Here is a 21,730-nt window from a genome sequence, read left to right as displayed (position 1 = left end):
CAAGAATTTTTGTAATGCAACAGATAATTCCAGTTTAAAGTGGAATTTAATAAATTGAGTTGGTATTTCATGTCACATTCTTTATTCAAAATTATTCAAATTCAAAAAATGGCGCCATTTGAAGCGCAGATAAAATAGCACTGCTTTCTGGCATACAACAGCTTAACATTGGTAGCAACCGCATGTACAGCTCTTCTGCTTCGTACTTCTTTTCTTGAGATTGTAGACAATAATCATTTGCTAAAATCTCAATTGCACATCTGCAGCGCATGTCATAGATCGACTGATTTCAATTTAATATACATATCCCAATATAACAGACGCGATTACTGCTTGCTATTAGCTCTGCTTGTGCGTAGTACACTGCTTGCGTCATTTAAGTTGCAAAACATATTTGCTAGATGGCGCCCATCCTTGTTTGTTAACTGCTTGCGACATTTTAGTTACAATGTGTATCTCCTAGATGGCGTCTATATTTAAGTATGTCCACTGCTTGCAAGTTGCAACACTTTTGTTGCAATACGTATCTGCTAAATGGCGCTTCTCTTTGTTCACTGCTTGCGACTTCTTCTGCGACATATCTGCTAGATGGCGCCCATCTTTGTTAGTTGATCTGGCAACATCCTATCGGTTAACCGCTAGACAAATCTCATTTATCGAAATTTTAAATTATTAGCCATTACTTGAATAAAAACTTCTCATTTGGAATTTACGTAATAGTTAATTTTAATTTGCATTTAATTTATTATACTTGTAACTTACAGCGAAAAACATTAAACTTATTTTTAAACAAACAAGCTTAATTGTAGTATGTATTTGCATATGGTTAACTTAGCAACAATTGTTTATATTTTACATTGCAAATTAATGAAATCTTAGTCTACACCTAAATCGTTACAAAGATGGAAAGGTATTCTCTATTTGATTTGTTTGATTCGGTTCGATTTGATTTGATTTGTTTTGTAGCTTGTGAAGGGACTGGGCCTGGGTCGTAAGGACACTTGAGGGATGATAAATAATATATATATGGTATATTGTATATTGTATACATAAATATACATAACATATATCAAACGAAATGTCGAATGGAAATTAAATTAACTACTTTGACTCTGCCCTTGGACGGAAACCGTTGCTTACAAAAAGATAAATTTGCCTGCCATTAAACAATTTAATCAAAATTAAATTAACCTCTTGTTTAGAAACAAATTAACATTGCGACTCATTTTGGAAGACAAATGAAAATAATTTACTGATGTCTTGTTTGTCTGCGCCTGAAACTTTTTACTTTTCCATTCAATTTGTATTTCTTCAAATGTCGTTTTGTGTTGCTTGCTACTATACACAGTCTTTGTAATTGTTTTTTGTTGTTTGTTGTTTTTGTCATCTTTTTGCTTATTTCGTATTGATGCTCTACTCGATAATCGCATAAAGTGAGGGCTACACATTTTCGCCATTTTCTATCTAAACCTCTGTGCTGTGCGTTTGAATGCGAACCTTTTTCACGCTGCCATTGCGACGCATCGGCGGCGAGCTGCCCGAGCCGGAATAGCCGGGATTTTGAATGCCCAGCGTCGGATCTGGCCGGGGTCGTGGTTTCTTGAGACTCGAACGCAGCGGGGAGCGTGTCACAGAGTCCAATGTCGAACCATTCGAGACACTGGTCACAGTGGTGCTCATCGAAGCCACGCTGCCTGCTGTGCCGGCTCCATTGCGGATGCCACTGTATGGCTTGCCAGAGGCATCTGTAACCGAGACGCCGTTGCGACTACGCGGCTCCTTGAAGCCGGGATTGTTGAATGTGGTCGCACTAGCTGGCGATGAAGCGTCCAGCGCCATTGTGGGATCGCCTCCAGAGCTGCGGGAGAAGATGACATCATAGACGGCGGCGACAAACAGCGCAATCGATAAAACAATCACAACTATCTGCGAATCATAAAGAAAATGGTGTCAATAGTTTGAACTGCTTATCACGATATAAACTGACTGACTCACCTGTATATAAAAGGAAATGCCACGCGATATCTTGAAACCAAAGCGCTCCTGTTCATCGATTTGCAACGCAAAAAGCACTGCGGCTATAATGGCCAGCAAACCTGCAAGTCAATTTCTCTGTTAATACCCATCCGAGTACAGTTAGGAGCACAAAAAATGCTTACCACCCAGGAGGGCAAGGATGAGTTTGACAATGACCAGCGATGTGTAGGACATGACCACCTTCTCCCGTGACGATATCATCGCGTGTTGGATGACCGACAGTATGCAGAAGATGCCTAGCAGCGCTGAGCTGCCCACAGCCAAAAGTCCGCTGGCGAATACGGCATCTATAAGTGAGGGAAATATTAAATAAATAGCTATATGTTAAACTAAAACTATTCTAAAACTTTATTAACTAGAAGTGTGTCTAAAAGTACAGTCTAATATTTAGTGATAAAGTTATTTAGTATTTTATTGAAATAACGAATACAATTCCTTATTGCACTGAGATTTGACAAAGGACTTCAAGCTTCATATTCAACATATTTTATTCCATAATTTATGCTTTCATTTTAAATATACACCTTTAGATCTTCTGCTATATAATATGTATGTTGTATGTTTTCATTAAGAAATTTCATATTTGATGCACTTAATTAAAAATTACAATATCAAATATGTATGTGCTTTCAAAGAGCTTAGAACTTTTAAGAGGATTCTGAAGAGATTAATAAAACAAAAAGACGTTTATGAAAGAAGAGCCGGGAACGAATTACAGGTGCTTCAGTAATAATAAGAAAATACACAGCATATAAGCAGGAAATTAATATTCTACAAAGGAAAGATTCTTATAAAGAGAATGATTTTTGGGTGGTATAAAATTGGTTGCACTGAAATTTCAATGTGTGGACATAAGAGTACAAAAACTTTACGCCCGCAGCTCTCACTTTATAAATATCTTATAAGTAGACTTATTTATTTTTATATTGGTGATGTAAGTCATTTGATTTTACTATTTTTAATATGATATTTCTAAAAACCTATAACTTTCTATTTCTTAAATATTCATGCGAATGAAAAGACAGGAAAAGTAACAAGCAGTCTTCAATAAAATTACTCAATTAATTTAATATAGCCTAGTTAATTTGTTAATGCTCAAGTACTTACTGCTCAGCCGGAACTTGGAGACATCGTTGCCGCATTTCTCGCGATTATAAGTCAATTGCTTGCACACTTTAAAGGGCCCAAAATAGCCGCGATCGTAGTCATAGCCACCTGTGAATCAAGTCGAAAATTATGAGCAATGAGAAATAAGAAAATGTGCAAAATAAGCACTCACCTGATGGACTATCGTAGTAACCCCAAATGGGTATGCCAATGGCGACGGAGGCCAAAGCAAAGCACACGAAACCCAAACAGGTCACCCCAGCAACATAAAGTGACGACGTTGCCATGTTTTACTGTACAGCATAACGATTGGGATGACTTGCGAGTGTTCCTCTTGCTAAATACTGAGATCCAGATCAGAGAGAGAGAGAGAGAGAGATTGAGAGGGAGAGACTGCAATACAAAAGAAAATTGACAATTGTTTAAATATGTATTTTTGCTTGGCGGCAGCTGGCACCAAATATTTCAAAAGCAAATAAAATTCTCAACTACTCGTTGATGTCTCTCGTCAATTAAGCAGCATATCATTTATGGAATGTCAATGTTAGATGTGGGTTGTAGTATACTGGCAAAAAACAAATTCCTATGCTGAACTATCACCCAATGTGCCACCCACTCAGACAAGTGGCTACACTTGGCCCGATCACCTTTCGCTACTTCTTCGTCTCATGCGAAATGTAATCCAATATTTGCCTATGTGATTACATAAGTAGAAGGCAGGCAGGCACTCGTAATCTCGTAAGTAGTAGTTACAATGAGCCCATGAGTCGGTCATCATCGACATGGCGAACAATTAGATCTCATTCATACACAAAGAGCTGACCTTGAGATGCGGAAAAGCTTTCGCAGAAGTGGCACGTTGTCTCATTGTGCGATATGGAGATGCCTCAATACACACACATGTGTGTGAGTGTTTGTGCGTGTGTTCGCATATTCTCATACTCAAGAGTGCCAGAGAATGGCACAGTTGTCTCAACTGTCTGACAATTTAAATGCCTTGCAAATATTTGTGCTCTGAAATAAGCCGATTTTCTAATAAGCCGATTTCCTGTAATTAAATGTCAATTACAAGCATTTTGCCAACTCGCATCTCAATGTCTGTATCTGTATCTGTACCCGAACTTGACAATATGTATCTATAACAATGGCACACGAATTTCAGCAATGCTAAAAATGTTTTCCACAACGTTGTGCTAATTGAAAGGCTATTAACAATTAGCAGTGGCTATTTACGTGGTTCATTTTGAAAGTAAACGTCAAAGTAAATCGCATAAAATTAAATACATATTTTGCAATAAAATACAATCAGCTCAATATGTAAAAGACGTTAATTTGTAACGCCTTCTCTAGAATTAAATTTCAAATATTTTGCAATTGAATTAGAATTATATTAATTACTTTGCGCTTTAAATATTTTGAATTGCATTTTATTCAAACTATATTATTAATATGTCCTTAAAATATTTTGGATTTAAATAATATTTTAATAAAAGTTTATAATTTATTAGAGTTTGATATAAAAGAGATTTTTCCAATTAGTTTTCAAGTGCTAAATTTTGTGAGAAATAATAATTAATTATTATTAGATTTTGAATTACGATAGTGATTTACGTCAATTAGAAATTCAAGCCACGGAACAAAATGCTTTCTTCAAATCTTGTCGTGTATTTTATAAAATAAAAAGTAAGAAAGCTACAAATTTGGAATAAGAGGAAACCAGTGTGGAATTCTTCTTTAAAATATACCAAATTCATATACCGCAAATATAGTGAAATAAACCGAAGGGTATAATTGGTATATTCATATAGTACTATATAGTACATTTCCTGCACAAAGTTATAATACCCTTCTACCCTATGGGTTGTAAGTATAAAAATTCTATAAATGAGTCCAAAGCTTTGTCAACTAAATCTTCTTAATATACACGACTCTAATACCAAGTTAATTATCTGCAGAGATTTCATCTGGCTACATTAGTTACATGCCTAGATTAGCTTGTAAACCGTGGATGCAATAAAACAAAAGCATCAGCTGAGTTCTCAGACTTTCAACAAGCGACGAACAGCATAACGAGAAACTAGTCCGAAACTTAAGATGACAAAGCCGATACGACAATCGAGACAGTGCCAAAACAAACAGCATAGCAAAGCGAATGGAATGGAAGAGTACCAAGAAATTGAAGCTGAACGAAGCGACTCTCTACTATTGGAAGCTCGCCCGGTTGGTGGCGGGTGTCCAACTTCAAGTTGAAGCCGGGCCGGCGTTCGCTGTTTGTTGCTCTTAGCGGTAAATAGACAACAACAATCCAGACAACCAGCAAGCAACCAACGAACAACAACAACAACAGCAACAGCAACCAGCGGCAATAAAGTGAATGCAAAAAGTCAGGCGAGCTTCTTAAATTACCCAGCAAAAAAATTAAAAAGAATAAAAAGACGTCGCGTTCGTTGGTTTAGTTGGTTCTGCTTCTTAACTCGCTGTTGCTGTGGCTGTTGCTGTGGCTGTGACTGTGTTGCTGTGGCAGTTGGGAGGCCCGACGCGTCGTCTATGGTCGCTTGAGTGGAACCATCAGCCATTATAACTGTGTGGCGTTCTACTTATGCACAGTTGAGGGCAGGCGGCAAAAAAACACAAAAAAAAAGGCAACAGGTTGTCGAATTTCGAAAGGTTCTCTTACAACTGGAGGCACAGACAATCGCGCACAATCGAAATATAAACATATGATAAGTTGGCCCATGGCCTGATTCCAACACTAGATCAAAAGATCAAAGACCCTATCCCAAGGCAAATGTTTTCTTCAGCTTCCTCTTCGGCATCTCATCTCCACCTGAAGTCAAAGTCAACAACTAAACTTTTCTCAATTGTATCACGACTTTCAACTTGCATAAATTTCAAAGACTTTCCTCTCCCTCTATCTCTGTCTCTCTCTTCGCCTACGCTGCAACGTTGTGTGGCCACAACGCGGCAAAAGTTTATGACGCTTTTGGCCATTTGATTTCTTTCGGTAATCCATGCGTGATTTAGAGGTGCTTTGCCTACACGTGCAACAATGTTTATATGATTTCCACGATTCACGTTGCGATCAAAACACCTCCGGAAGAGCAGCGGAGGAAGAGAGGAAGCGAGTTCGGTAAGTAGCCAACACGTTTTCCACTACAAGTAATTGTCAGCGGGCCGTCGGCCACTGGGAAAAGCACATCATGTAGGTTTCTGGTGTCGTGTTCAGTCACAACATGCAGCTTGTCCCATAAATCTTGGCCTATTTTTTATGCAAGTACACAACTCTAATCCGTGGGTTCAACCCTCGTCTTTAAGCAGAGTTAACCCCCTTTTAAAAAAGCACTCTTCGCTAAGCTATGAGATTTAAGTTTGTATATTAATTTAGGCCCCAAAGTCATTAGTAATTTAAACAACGAAATCAATTAACAACCACTCAGACTCCCAGTCAAAATAAAGTAATTTCGCGCTGACCACAATCGTCGACCAAATGGGATCTGCCATGAGGCCAACAACCCTAAGCCCTGGGAGAGTCGACAGTTGGTCGGCACTTAATCAAATGCGCCAAATCGCAAACTCGCAGCTCGCTGCTCGCAACCCGCAACCCGAAAGTTTGAAAGCTGAAACCTTAACAAAAGGCAACTTAGACTAATGAAAAGTCGCTTTTCCGCGGCAAATTGGGTCAACAAATGGAGAAAAAGGCAGGAAAACAGGAAATTTAGTTCAATTTGTCGGGTTGCCTGGGAATCAAATGGCAAAACGTGTCGCGGTCGACACAACAGACACAGACTCGGACATTGTGGGGTTAGACATTTCTAAACCATTCAAATTTGGGTGCCCAGGTTCGTAGTCTAACCCAACGTTCTCCCCTGTCGTTGAACCCCGCCCCCAAAGGCAGGCCAAAGTCTGAGGCCCGAAGCCTAAAGCAATTTATTGATTTTCGCCAGAATCGTGGTCTGTTTGTTGTTGTCGTCGTTCAGTTGGCAACGCGACTTGGCCATTGTTTATGCCAACCTGCCTAACTGGCAGACAGGCCCGCTTGCACTTGTTGCCATGGCAAGGTGCGCAAACTTTTTAGGCCACAACACCAAACAAGAACGGCAACTAAAACAAGAGTTGTCAAGAGTTGTGTTTAGCTTTTACCTTGGAAAATTCATTTCATTAAATTGGGAACACTGGAAAATGCAATAAAGCCACGCGACTTGAGCCGCTTGCCAAAAAACATTATTCAATTTAGTGTCACAGCATCGAGTTTGCGGCAGCGATCTCGCCTTGCTCACATACACAAGTTGCCTGTTACGTAACTCATTAGTTAAGTGTTCTGTGCAGCGTTGCCAAACTTCGCAAAAAACCGGCAAACTAACGGTGAACTAACCGTGAACTGCATGTGCACCAAGTTTTTCTATCTGGTTAGCTGCTGCTTGAGGCGTTAAACAGCACGCAAAATTATGACCACGTTAGTTGCTATCGACATGGACACGTTCCGTTGACTTCTGAGAGCCAAGCCCACTGACAGCGTAAACATGTGTGCATGTGTGTCTTGGTGTGTGTGCGTGCAACGAGAGGCTGCAACCGAGAGTCACCTCTTGTCGTCGCCTCGTTGCACTTTCTATTTGCCGAGCCAGTGAACCGTACGCAGCTCGAGGCTGAAGTTCTGCTCGTAGTGCCGCATGTGTCCCCAATGCATTGGCTACTTTAGCTAATGGCTTTATTGAATCGCCCATTCCGTTGCTATACTCATGTCGAGCCTCTTCCAACTCCCGGCTCTCATCTGGCATCTTTGTCTCTGTTGACTCTTCGTGTGACTTTTGCCCATCGAGCGCAAAATTAGCGCGGACAAATTAAATGAATAGACAACGGGCCATCATCGTCATCATCATTATCGTCATTAATATCAGTCAGGGGTGCCAAGCAAAGCTCTTTGGGTGTTCACAATGACACAAATTAGGTTAATAGTATCAACTTAACGTGCATCAATGAGAATCTCATGCAGATTATCTGATGTCTTGTCGATTACATGTTTCTGTAATCATCAACGACAAGAGGTACAGTTGCCTCATATAACAAATCAAAGTAAAGATAATTTGATCAATAATAATAAATATTAAAAAAAATTAATCGTTCTCTGATACTGAAGATATAATTAGTATAATACAAAATTAGAAAAATTAATGTCTTAAAGAGACTTTTATATTTAAACTATGTATGAATATATATATTGGCAAACAAATTTTCCATTTTAGTTTTCAAAATATATCAAAATCTAAAGAATTGTTTATATAGATTACTATAAGCACAAAATAATTACTAGGAATTTATTATAGTTTAAATACAGGAAATAAAATATTCCTATATTACAATTGAAAAGATTTCAATGCAAATTAAGTTTTTTTGCTCAATCCCTTATAAAACCAGTATAAAATCAAAAACTGTGAATATTTATAATTCCATTTAGGTAACCTACATAAGGGCTATCACTTGAATGAACGATTTTGAAGTGTTTCCTACATAAATATCCTTCAAGAAAATTGTACAGCTATTAAAGTTAATTGCTCTGCCCTACGAATATTGAATAAAAAAAAGCGTTTCATGTCAAATGCAACACTTGATGTGTTTTCAAAATACAAAACAGTGCAAGAAGAGGAAGGCAGATATGATAGAAAGAGAGAAAAAAAAACATGTTGTCGTGTGGAACGGACATCATCATGACAGCCACAAAAGCTATTGTCACCCAGGGACTCACAGTTGGCGATGCAGCTTAAAAGCTAAAGAGAGACAGACGAGCCAAGACTGCTGAGCAGCGTTAATGACAATGTCAACGGAACGACACACACACATATGAGGATGGAAAACAGAAGGTGCAAGTAGTTAGGACAGATAACATAGTACGAGGCCTGTCAATGTGCTCCGCTCATAGTACTTATGCATATTGTCCAGCCAAGGGGCGTTGGCAGGTTGATTGTTTGCACAACTTGCATATTTTCTCTTTTTATTTTTTGTCCAAGTTGTCATAATGAAAGATAAATACTTGCAACAAAAAGTTTAGACAACCAGCTGACAAGCTTTTTCCGAAAAAGGGCCAAATGCTTCGTTTTTCTAAAAGGGAACCATGTGGGGGAGCAAACGATTTTTTGCAGCTGTGTTAATTGAAAACCCTCCAAAGCTTTTAAGAAAAACTTTCACCGAAAAAATAAACGAAGCATAGAGTTTGAAGACGTCACAAAGTAAAAGTTTTTCACGATGCACTCAAACGTGAAAATGGTAAGAAAAAAAACTATGAAGAGGCAAGAAGAGTCAAAGAGACGTCAACAGCTTCCGTAACGAAACCCAGAAATGTGGTAACTACAAATCAAACAAGAACACCACCAACAATTATAATATACAACATAACCGACAACTCAACGGCAGTGATGACAACGACAGAGCTCTCAACTTGGGTTAGACAAGACCCAACCAGACCAGACATATCGCCCCCCCCCTCTAAAAGCGCTGACCTAATTTCATGGTTGTTGTTGTTGTTGCTGTTGCTGCTACCTAAGACTCGGTCCCCATCTTCAAGTTGACGTGCCTGCAGCTTGAGAACCTTTGCTAGCTTGTAAAGCAGAGCTCAAGATTAACTCAGACCAAGCTGAGACAGGAAGAGAAACAGAAGCTCGACTTTATCTCCGAGATTTATTCCGATGCTCTACGTATTATTGAGGAAGTTGTTGCCATTTTGCCACTTAACAACCATGTAACTGTTGGCTGACATTAGAAGAGAACTCAGCTGGGAACTGACTGAACAACGCTATTTATAACATTGACGAAGGTCTTAAGTAGAATTGAACTAATTTTCACTTTAAAATTATTAGTATTAAACAAAGAAGTAGACTTTCAAGATGATCAAGAAATAGTTTTTTAATTGCTCAAATTCGATGAGCAAACTTAGTTTTTTACTTTCCTATTCGCGTTCACTTGTTAAACTTTGAGCTTGTTATTAACGTGAGTGCTGTCAACAATTAGTATCGGCTTATTAGTTAACAATTGAACTGTAGAAACAGCAAAGCTGTCAAGGTAATCATAAAGGTCTTGGAACTATTAAATATGGATGAAATGGAAAATTGTAAAAGTGTGAAGCATACAACATTTCATTTCTTTATTACTAAATAAGGTTATTTAGTTTTTTTTTGGTGCAAATATCTAAAATATTCTTAAGAAATACATTCTTTTGTCTATTAATATTTTCAAATTCATACTTATTATAACGAGTAAGATGTCAACCACCTCATTTTCAAGTTAATTAAACACATTTAATTAAAAACCGTTTGAATGTGTGCTTTCAACTTCTTTTAAAACAGCAGCCAAAACAGTTGCCATGGTTATCAGACACGTGTCCTATCAGCATCATCAGAGAGTTGCCTGTCAATGCCTAATTGCCAGCTGGTTTATCAGTGTATCTGGGCAGCAAGCTGCCTGTGTTTGTTTTTTTATGGGTGTGAAATTGCAAATGTATCTTGCAGTTCATCAGCTGACACAGCACAAAAGACAGCAGAAGGCAGACATCGAGGCGAACTGCAGATAGCCAAGCCTCGTTGAGCAGGTGAATCCCTGACAACGTGTGAAGCTGGAGGTCAGAGGGCGAGAGGTTTTTCTTTGGCTTTGATGAGGCTTTCACAGATGCCTTTGTTGTTTACACATTTCGCTAGAAATGGCACAAATTGTTTATTATGTGTAAATTGAGAGAGTTTGCAATATGAAAAGAAAGAGTGTTGCATCAAATTATATGCCTTTTGCTGCCAAGCTAAATTGAATATTCAATATTTATACATTTTATGAGCAATAAATTTTGAAGAGTTTGCATAAGGTGATCTATTGATTTTCTCACGCAGTTTGCTTAGTAAAAGAGTAAAAGTTAGACATATATAATTAAATTTACAATGACGAATGGAAAAAAAGTTTCAATTTGCTCGCGGTTTAAGCAAAGGTCAGTAATGCACAGAAGCAAACAAGATACTAATGAGACCGATAGAACTTCAATTTTGTGTATTATGCCGATAATTTTGTTATTTATTCAATAATTTCGCTTCATTAAGTACACATTGAAAATTATGGCTGGATTGACTCAGCCAAACCACTACAAACAACATCATAATTATCATCATCATGCTTGTCTCGTCATCATCAGCGTCTCATCTTTTGGCAGCTGCCCTTTCAATGTATTTCAATTTATGCCTTCCATTGCCATTTGTCAGTTATTGAACCGGTTGCTATTGTCTGTTGTTGTTTGCAACGTGTTTTTGGCATTTCTTTATATCGTTTATGGGATATTTTAATTCGATATGTGCCTCACTCTTTTCTCTCCGTCTTACGCCGCGTATACATAATATTGTTGTTTCGCTTTTTACAAGTCGTGAGCATAAAGAATTCTTAAAGAAATAAGCGAGGCGCGGTTTTGGGTTAATAACCTTGACCGCGAATAACTGAGCAGAGCGCAGAGTGAGAATATTTTATTTCATAAAAGTAAATTAGAAGCCGCTGGCGACAAACAAAAAATGCCAAGACTTTTGTTTACGTTTCTTACACACAAAAAAAAGGTCTCAGCTAACAACTGGTCCTTAATTAATCAAAGCTGTCCCAGAAATACTAAACCCATGGCATTTATCTTTGGTTACAATGACAAGAAATTAAACTGTGCCATATATTATACCTTTTTGCAAAAGAATACCTTTTTATGTAACTCTAAAGCAACTATAATATATAAAACAAAGAATTCCACCCAATTGTCCACCTGATTTCCCACTATCATCAATTTCATGTAAGTAAATGGAATTTACATTCATTACGTAACGGTGATTACAACACATGTCATTTGATGAGCTACAAGTATTTATGAGAAGGGTCATAGATCGAAGCGTAGTTAGTTAAACGCACAATCGACATGATCTTCACAGAAGCCCGCTGAAAAAAAATGCTTGAAGAGGTCACAAAAAGTCGCGGAACTTGCGCAAACATTACGCTCAAACGTAGTTTTCGCAGTATTTGCGCAAACTGGACAAATTGGTGCTCGAATTTAGTATTCGAGTATTCAAAGCAAAAAAGTGCTGGCACTCAAAATAGTATGCTCGCAGTTTAAGCACTATTTCTATTCATTTATGATGATAAAAGGGGTCAATTGCACAATTAATTTATAATTTATATAAGCTACCGCTGTCGCGTTTCTTGGCAAGTTTCCCGCGATAGTTGGCTACGGATTAACCTCAACGAAGCTATTATATTTATTCACGTTTTTATTTATTTTTCATTATTACTAAAGTGTTTATACAATATTAAAGTATTCGCTATATAAGGAAAGCTATTCGAAAGCCATCAAATTGACAATTGTCGAATTTCTTTTGATTTCAAGTGATTTCCGCCCCCACTCGTCTTCACTTCGTCTGCCTCTCTCACTCACTGTCTATCGTGATTCACGCAATTTCTAGAGTTTCCAATTTTATGACGGCAGCGCCCTGTCTTTCCAGATCTGAATCCCCTTCACAGTAATCGGTTTTTTTGTTTTTGTGGATTGCATACAAATTGCTTCTGTTTATTGTGAAATTTGTATACCCTGTATTCAGCACGTATTGCAGTATGATAAATAAACGTGTCAACTGTCATTATGGTAATAATATATTCTGTTGACATTAAGTGCAAACTGATTGTAAGAGTATCGCATAGTCAATCAACTAATTTATTTACATAGTCAAAGTCAGTCTTAGGGTTTTTTTATTGTGGGTGGCTTGCAAGCAGTCAGCGGTAGCTTAGTAATCCAGGTGGGTAATTGCCATGCAATTTCATTGTTTCTCCTATTATTTACAATTTGCTTAGTGCTTAGTGCTTAGTTCCGTCAAACCATGATATGGAGTTGATAAGAACCGACAGTAACTATGCATGTAAGTGGTAATTGCCATGGCCAAGGTACTACGACAGATGTGTATCGTTTAATTAACGGAAGTGCAAAGTGAAACCCGAGTTCGAAGCATGTGACTTGAGCTATTTGGATTTTGCAACTTGTAATGAATACCCAATTAATTACATACTATATTCTGGGAAAGTGAGAAGATTAAAGAAACCGTTTTCAGGAATGTACAGATATGCATTACATACAATTCAGTTTGCAATCCATTAAAATTGGAAAGCAATTGAGAAATTAAAAAAAAAATCCCATTAGCTAAACGTTTGTGTTTATTTAATAGCCAAATAAATTGTGTTTTATGAACTAACAAACTAATTTCCTGTCTGCAATTCATTTACTACAATTATTTGCTGCACTTTTGGAATGAAATCAATGCAATAATCAGCTTTCTACCTTCCTCAATAAGAACAAAGCCGAACTGCACATAAAAGTTTTGTTATATGGCAGAGTAAAAGCAAAACAGACATAAAACATGAGAAAAGAATCACTGGAGCGCAGCCTTCTCATTGCATCGCTCCATCACGCTCACTCCAACTCCCGCTCTCATTCCCATTCCCACACATGTTCGCTCGCTCTGCCTGCTACGCTTAGGCTGCGCATTTAACTAGCTGCATAAATATCAATTAAAAGGCACAGAGAATGCAACAAATAAAGCTGGGCCAAATAAGCCCAGTGATATAGTAGTGACCATTCTAAAGAGACAGCATAAAGGCCGTTGCTTTAAAACTCAATTACCGGTCACTTAATTACGCAGCTTGCACAATCTTGGGCTAGACCGCGAGCGGGAGAGTGCTAAGAAGAGAGCTGCTGGATCGTGAGAGGGAATGCAAAAATTTGCATTCAACAAGTAGCTCGCTCTTACTGCTCGCATCAAATGGCCGTGAAGCTGACGCCCAAAGCTACCAAGGCATGCGTGCCGCTCTCCCTGTCGCTCCCGTGCTCCCACTCATCCCCTTGCATTCGCACAAAAGCTGGCCACGCAACTGTGACGTGTTTTGTTTTTATTATGGTTGTTGTTGCTGCTACGGGTACTCAACCAAAGCTTTGCGCTCTGCCCTCTCTCTCGCTCTCTCTGTCTCTCTTCGCTCACAGGTTATGTAAATATGCATGCATGCAGACGTGTAATAGTGTTTGTATGTATGTATATGTGTTCAGTTGGCTAGATGGGTGTGGGCGTGGTAGACTTGATAAATTCTTTTACTGTGCGCAGACAAATTTCGTTTTTTTTCGGGGCTCGACAATTTCGTTGTTGTCGCTGTTGTTGTTGCTTTATTCTTTGTGGAAGGAAGCGCAGCAAACAAAAAGAGAGATATAATAATAACAACAACAACAACCAGTTTGGCTTCTATTGTTGTTGCTGCTGATGTTGCAGGGCTAACGGAGCTTTACGTCACCTACTTTTTACTCAATTTTTTGGTAAATAAAATACCTGAGTGGCATGTGTGTGTGTGTGTTAGTGTGCGTGTGCGTGTGTCTGCTGTTAACCGTTAAACCGGTTTCAACAATTTGTGCATTGAAAACGAAATGATTTTTGAATTAAGGTTGAAATTGAAGTTGAAGTTGAAGTGAAGCGCGACTCTACTGCGATTTGACCAAGTTAACAAAAGAGGGTTAACCCTTTTTTTGGAGCTATCTTCTTGAACAACCTATGAAGCTTATCAATGTGGTGTATTTCCATATTTCTAAGATATTTCATTGTACAAGTTTCCCCACTTTACCCCAAAGCTTTCCCTCGTTACCACATTTGCTGCATTTGCATATTTCCAGCATTATGGTAAATAACCCGAAGACATGTTCAGTAATTTGACCGATAAGACGCTCAAACGTGTCCATAACAAAATTGTCTGTCGCCCAGAAAAACTGGAAAATTGAAATACGAAAATGTCTGTCAGCAGCAGAGAACGCGTGCCATGGCCAAAGTCTTCAGTTTATTGAGCTAACGAGTTTCGGAAGAATTCATATCTTGGTCAACACTTTAGCGATAATCCCAGATTGTCTACTTTGGAATAAAAGTAGATGAAGAATGCAATAAATTGTAGACTTGAATATCACTTGAATCTTAAATAATAAATTTGAATATTTAAATTCATTGATGTAATTCAATTTTTATTGCAAACTTATTCATCTAAATTGAATTGAATTGAAGCATCTCTTATACATTTAAATGATGTTTTCCTATAGATGATATATTGATATGTACCGTGCATTTTCATAAAATTGTTAAATTTTCTGAAATTACATCATATTTATGCAATTTTTTTTAAATAAATATTCTAAAAAAAAGGAATATGCAAAAATACGTTATGTAGTTTTGTTTCTCCCGCACTGCTATTTCAAAGTTTACAGCCGTACAAATCTATTTAACAATAATAATAATATATATAATAACAATTATTTCAAATTCCTATGTTTATGTGCAGTAATTATTATCATAACATGGCATTTTATGTGCAAAATAAGCTCACAAGTTTAAAGTTCCCTTGAGCTGTTATTTTGCGTAACCCCTTTCCATAAATAAATCATAAATAAATCAGCGCCTTATCAGAGGTCCCATTTAATATTTGAAAATACGAGTTGTAGGAGAATTTGCGAGCTTAACTCCTACTTCGTCCGTGCTACCTTCGGTGCACTGAACATGCTTAAATTAGCATAGTTGGCCCCGTTTGCCAGTTGGCCGTTTGGAGCTGGGAAAGCGGTTACAGCTGGTGGCAGAAGCATTGTACATGCATATAAATAATTATATTGTACAGCGTCAGGCAACAGCCAAAACACTTTAAATGACTTTCAGTCACGGCAGGTAACAAGTGCAACTACAACAACAACAACAAAAACAACAATAATATTAAGCTTGGAGTGGGGAGTGGGGAGGGAAATATGCAAACTTTACACCGACTGCGAAATTTTTGCACTGTGTGATAAGGGCCTTAAGGTTCTTCAACTGTAAAACTTAATTAGCAAATGGCAAAGCAATTAGAAAACTTAAGATTTGTATGCTAGTTGTTATCGTTATTATTGTTGTTGTCGCCAAATGTCGCAGTGCAGTGGCAAATGCAAATTCGTATTTAAATATGTCAACCGTAGCAAGTCACTAAATTGAGGCCGAAATATACAAAAATATATATGTATATCGAAAACCACACACAACATTTAAACACAACGTTGACGTCATGGGGACAACTCCAACTCTGCTTGTTGTGGGAGTGCCAAGTTGACCAGACGTCACATTGTCACATTGCGCGGCTTCTAACCTTGGCCAAAAACCAAAAAAGACTCGTAACATTTGCTATAATTTAGCCAACGCAAACTTCTTCCTACTATGCCTCCGATCTTTGGCTTGACACGCAAGGGAATTTCATTTATATCATGTCGTTTGCGCTACGTTGATAAAAGGTCGAGTTTAGATACTGACCTAAAAGCTAATTACCAAGTCGCAACTCACATTCTGGCCAAATGGGTGCAGCCCGCCCATCGCCATCGTCATCGTCATCGCCATCACCATCATCATATGGCGACCTATCCAATCGAATGACCTATTAAACGACTGAAATGGGAGCACTTGAGGTTTGGCTTCGCTAAAAAGACAATATTTTATGTGAATGTTCCAGGTTGAAGTCTGAAGCTTTACTTCACAGAATTACAACAATCTATTTCAATAGACCAAAGCAAATTGAATTAGGTTAACTATCAAAATTATGAAAGAATTTGATTTTATTCAAAGAATAACTAATTCTAAGATATCGATATTATTTGATTTATCAAACTTATGAAATAATTGGACTCCATTCAAAGAATAAATAATGTACTAATAGTAAGATATCGATATTACACCAAAGTATTTAATTTATACAACAATATTTAATAAGATTTTATAATTAGAATAGATAATTCGATACACTACATCGTTACGATGTAAATATAGCTATTGAGTAATCATACTTATGATTAAAACATATTCGATATAATAAGCAAGTTGTTCTAAAAATTCTAGTTCTAATAAATTGTATATTTAACTTATTCAACAAATATTTTCTAATACTTTATCTGAATAAACTGTTTTATATTTAACTCATATTTAGAGAAAAACTGCAACAACATTTATGAATGAAATGCATTAATAAATGAGCCATTGAACCACTTTATCAATAAATCAAAAAAGTAATTGCAATTATTCAACTAATTGATTGTTTCATGCGAGTTTATTATGTCATACAGAATTTCAAGTAATGAATGTTGACATTTCAGTTGTTCAACTGCTTTTTATTTCGTACTTAGAAAGAGAAGCGGTACGATTAGAATCTTAATTTTCGAATTGCAAATTAAAAAGTTAATTTGCATTGCATCATGTCGCTCACTTTCTCACAACTTCTCTCTTCCACCTTTTTATTTGTTTGCTAAATCGAGTTTTTGTGAACAAAATAGAAAAGTGGATTTATGTAGTCGTAAAAAAGAAGAATAGGTGGGAAGCGAGAGTCGTTAGCGTCATCAAGTCCTGACAAGCATTCACTCAGAAGGCCAATTTGGCAAATAAAACACTAAAAGAGGTTTGGCCCAAAACTATTTTGGTAACATTTTTATGTGTTTAGTGAGAACACGAAAAGACTGCACGAGAATGACCAAAATAAATAAATTTCAGTCTTAAGTTTCTTTGTTTATAAAAATATATCAACAAAGCGTATCTTAAAGATATATTAGATAGATCAGATCAGTCACGTATAATGATAAGCAAAAGAAATTGAAATCTGCGCTTGTCAGCAAACATTGCTGAGGAGGAATGCGAAAAGACAATAAGAAACGAACGAGAACCAAAAGGGGAAACCAGAGAACTGGGAACTGAGAACGAACGTGTCAGCTGAGTCATCTGATAAGGAGAAGGGATAAATAAGCTAAATAAAATAAATAAGTCAGGTAATATGAACATGAGAGAAGCTCGAACAAACAAGCAAAGCTCCTAAGGAGATTAATCACGAGTTTTTTAAACAAATGCAATGCAAATGATTAACAAATCAAATGCAAATGTAAAATGCATACAAATGTAAACAGAAGAGACTAACGATGTAGAAAAAAAAATGCCAACCAACCTGTAGACGGGTCTAACCTGTTGCTGCTGCCAACGCTACGCCGACGCAAGCTAAAGAACTTTAACTTTAACAGTTGAAAGCTCGGCTTCTCACTTGGGCACTCACTGTCTCACTCACACTTGCGCACAGCACAGCACTCGCTCACACACGCACGCATACACACACGCCAGGTGAGCTTAAGCGAAACACGTCGCGCAAGAAGAAGAAGAAGCAGCAGCAATAATGAATGATCGTCATGTATGCGAGTGTGTGTGCGTGTATATGTATTTTTCTTATATGAGTAGTTCGTACTTTTTCACGGATACTTTTTGCACTTGCATTTTTTTCTCAGCTGCTATTTAGTAAATTTAGAGGTCGTGGCATTATATTTTACAATTTTAATTATTTAACTTGGCAATAACAATAATACACCGGCGAAATACAATTAAAACACAAACACAATTTTGGAGCCCGGCGACCAAAGTATTGTTGTGTTAAAGCCGAGCTTTTTCTTTTCGATTTGTATTAACAAAAATAAGGCTATATACACTAGTATATGCCAACCTTTTATTTACTCATATCCGTTACTATACGTTTTTGAAATTAAACATTTCGCGCGTCGGTTTATAAAATATCATTCTACAAAGTTATACAAGTAGAAGAACTTTCGATTACGCGCGGTACACGTCCGACTCGCATGGTGTTGTTTATGCTTCTAAATTAAATGTTTATCCAAACTTTTTTTCTGAAAAAGAGCTTTTTAACGCCGTTCAGATATACCAAAATTCAGGAACATCGAAATTATAACCTGGTTACTCTTAACATTTTAGTATATTTTCAACGCGCGTAAGTTTAAACAGGTTGTTGTTACCCCAATTTTTGATATAGCCGAGACGACTGCCTATGGCTTTTTTGATTAACATTCGAAGGTACTCCGTTCAAATATTATTATTCTGAAAAATGCAGAGTTAAAATAGTGGTAACGGTTAACTTAACAGAAGGTGTCGTTTTATTGCTGCTAAGGCATATAGAGACACATAACGCAAAGCCAACCACATAATCGTAACAGATGCTGAACTAAACTGGCAACAGCTCACTGTTAAATATAAGAGTTTGGTGAGGAGCTTCACTGTTAAGATTGTTTAGTGCGTTGCCAACTATTTCCTTGGAGGTTATAAAATATATCAATATATAAAACAAGTTAATAAGTTTAATATAATTTATTATTCTGACTGTCATATTAAATACTTATTAATGCTCGAAATTACAGTAAAAATACAATTTTGCTTTGAAATTTAATAATTCGTTATTTGGCAATTTTAACTGCATACATGTTCATATTTGCCGTTATTTTGGAAAGTGTTGGAAGACAAATTTAGTAGAACGAATCTTTTTCTGAGCAGTATATTTTTAAATATAATATGCGGTCACGCTACGTACTTGTGCTTTGATCTTTTGGGGGGAAACGTAGCGCCCTTTTCATTTGCTTTAAAAATCTTTTTGAGCTAAAAATATTTCTCTTGAGTTTTTCCTGTAAACTTTGTGTCACTTAAACGTTGATTTGTAAAAAGGTAATTGTTGTGTGAATGTTTTAATATTATTTATTTATTTACAAACATATGTATCTGTGTATGTACATATGTATTCATGTCTGTAACTTCACATGCTCAGTTTGTTAATGCGCTTCACATTTCTATTCGCTTTGGAGATTTACATAGTTCAAAATGCCCCCAAAGAAGAATGGTTTCATGGCATTTGTCCAGGATTGGCGTAACACCGCAGAAGGACGTGGCCTGACACTGCCCCAAGCTGTGGCACGATGCGGAGGTATTTGGAGTGTAAGTATTTCACAATGGATATACATACATACATACATAAATAATCTTAAATTTTCAAATGCGTGTAGAATATGAATGCGCAGCAGCGCGGACCGTACAATTCACGTGCCAAAGACGCTGAGATTGCAGAACGCGGAGCCAGAGAGCGCATGACGTCCACTGGCCAGCTAGTCTCCACTGTGGAGAGTCAGCAACGTGAAGCCGTTCAGCAAAGCACACAGATGAAATGCAATATAGAGCGCATAGTTATGAAGGGCAAGGCACAGTATGGTAGGTTTCTCTCGTGCTACATCTTTGGTATACTTACCACACTAATTCTTTATCCCATAGATTTGGAAAATAGCAAGTTTGTTTTTGCCGCTTTTAATTACTTTGACAAAACGAAGAAGGACGGCATTTATACACCAGCTGAGTTTGCTGCTTGTTTATTCTCTATAAAGTCTGGTAAAATATCCGTCTATAGTTCGCTCATAAATCCGGGTAAGACAAACTAACTAATCAAATAAGGCTCGGCCTATAATCCCCATGAATGTTTCTTCGATACAGGTCAGATTATGTTTGGCCAGAGCAACGATGCGAAACTTCATGCGGACTCCACGCATTATTTACCGCTTCCCCCAAAAGCATTGGGGGAAACTGATATGGGAAAACTATATATCAATATTGTGCAGTACTTGCGTGGCTGCCAAGTCAGTGATAATCCCAATGATCCCTTGATCGTGTTCACGAGCACCGAACTAATGCCTGTGGTGAAAGGCTGCTTCCGCTATTTGGCCAGCGACTCGGATATTGAGGATACAGAGATTCTTGTCTACGACATTCAATATCTGTTCTATATCCTCAAGAAGGAGGTGATGGAAATAGCTGACTTGAAAAGCACTGGCATTAATAAGAGTGTTACCGATGCCGTCTTCATTAATGACCATTATGAATATAATTCGGGCATCTCGTGTCAGGTGAGGCAAAGAATTTAGCTTAGCTATGAGTTATAATATTTTAAGCCTCCATCTTTTGCAGTACCACGAAGATAATGATCGTTGCAGGTATTGTGCACATTCCATGGTCTCTCGTTGGGCCTTTATCTTCAGCGATTATATGTGTGGCGATCTCGCCATCAAGCCAATACCCGGCAAACATTTGCCACCGAAGGAAGAGCGAAAATTCCAGGTGATAAGCGATCAACGTGAAGCGGACATCACAAGCTCTTCTTTTGTCTCGTGTGAATCGCCACAGAAGCTGGAGGATAAGAATAAGTACTCGCCGACTGATAGTACAGCATTCGCCGCCTGCATTAATAAGGAGGATGATTTTCCAACACTGGGCGGAAGCAAACCAAAACCAAACCAACGTCCTCCGTTGTCGAACAATTTCAGAGCCACTTCGCAGAAGAGTGATTGGAATATACCAACAACTAGACGTAGTGCTAAAGATTAGGACGCAGCTGTCAACAAGTTTAACCAGTAATACTACTTACATAATAGTTACATCTTTCTTATTGTACTCAAATGAATTTATTTGTACATGGACACACAAACTTTTTGTTTAATAAAATAAACCGATACATCGGGTTACAATTATAATTAAAAGTATATTGAGGTACTATTTGTATTTTAAATTTTTATTTATATAAATATATATTTTCATTAATTTTCTCAAGTTTAGTAAAAGGGTGTCTTCAGCCTCATAAAAACCACATTCTACACCACATTTCTGATATTTGTTAATTACCAGCAAATCGAGAATACCGTTGCTAGATCAGATGT

At 37.4% G+C, this 21,730-nt stretch overlaps 2 protein-coding genes across 3 annotated transcripts; one reads left to right on the top strand and one right to left on the bottom strand.

The window, feature by feature from the left end:
- Positions 1-799: 799 nt before the first annotated feature.
- On the bottom strand, positions 800-18,833 carry LOC132791502 (uncharacterized). Of its 2 annotated transcripts, none has more exons than XM_060800448.1 (6): positions 18,151-18,833; positions 3,317-3,537; positions 3,145-3,252; positions 2,160-2,324; positions 1,996-2,096; positions 800-1,926 (listed from the first exon to the last, which is right to left on the bottom strand). In XM_060800448.1, exons 2-6 carry the CDS (start codon positions 3,429-3,431, stop codon positions 1,465-1,467), a joined length of 951 nt encoding a protein of 316 aa, XP_060656431.1. In that variant the 5' UTR covers positions 3,432-3,537; positions 18,151-18,833; the 3' UTR covers positions 800-1,464. The 2 variants fall into 2 exon arrangements, with proteins under 2 accessions (XP_060656431.1, XP_060656432.1); XM_060800449.1 differs by having other exon boundaries at positions 18,168-18,833.
- A 723-nt stretch (positions 18,834-19,556) lies between these two features.
- LOC132792602 (protein maelstrom) lies at positions 19,557-21,540 on the top strand. Its single transcript, XM_060802031.1, has 6 exons — positions 19,557-19,700; positions 19,838-19,967; positions 20,036-20,237; positions 20,298-20,447; positions 20,514-20,923; positions 20,985-21,540. The coding sequence occupies exons 2-6, from the start codon at positions 19,854-19,856 to the stop codon at positions 21,399-21,401; spliced, it is 1,293 nt and encodes a 430-aa protein (XP_060658014.1). The 5' UTR covers positions 19,557-19,700; positions 19,838-19,853; the 3' UTR covers positions 21,402-21,540.
- Positions 21,541-21,730: the final 190 nt, after the last annotated feature.

The sequence above is a fragment of the Drosophila nasuta genome, chromosome 3, assembly GCF_023558535.2.
Source record: "Drosophila nasuta strain 15112-1781.00 chromosome 3, ASM2355853v1, whole genome shotgun sequence".
Classification (NCBI taxonomy): domain Eukaryota; kingdom Metazoa; phylum Arthropoda; class Insecta; order Diptera; family Drosophilidae; genus Drosophila; species Drosophila nasuta.
Note: the sequence above shows the minus strand (reverse complement) of the source record. Positions and strands in the feature narration are given on the sequence as shown.

Bases quoted from the DNA above. Each gene is read 5' to 3' on its own strand.
- LOC132792602 (XM_060802031.1), top strand. From the start codon at position 19,854: ATGCCCCCAAAGAAGAATGGTTTCATGGCATTTGTCCAGGATTGGCGT. The intron at 20,238-20,297 runs GTAGGTTTCTCT...TTTATCCCATAG, and splicing joins GAAGGGCAAGGCACAGTATG to ATTTGGAAAATAGCAAGTTT. The intron at 20,448-20,513 runs GTAAGACAAACT...TCTTCGATACAG, and splicing joins TAGTTCGCTCATAAATCCGG to GTCAGATTATGTTTGGCCAG.
- LOC132791502 (XM_060800448.1), bottom strand. From the start codon at position 3,431: ATGGCAACGTCGTCACTTTATGTTGCTGGGGTGACCTGTTTGGGTTTC. The intron at 2,325-3,144 runs GTAAGTACTTGA...CCTCACTTATAG, and splicing joins CTCCAAGTTCCGGCTGAGCA to ATGCCGTATTCGCCAGCGGA. The intron at 1,927-1,995 runs GTGAGTCAGTCA...TATGATTCGCAG, and splicing joins GCATTTCCTTTTATATACAG to ATAGTTGTGATTGTTTTATC.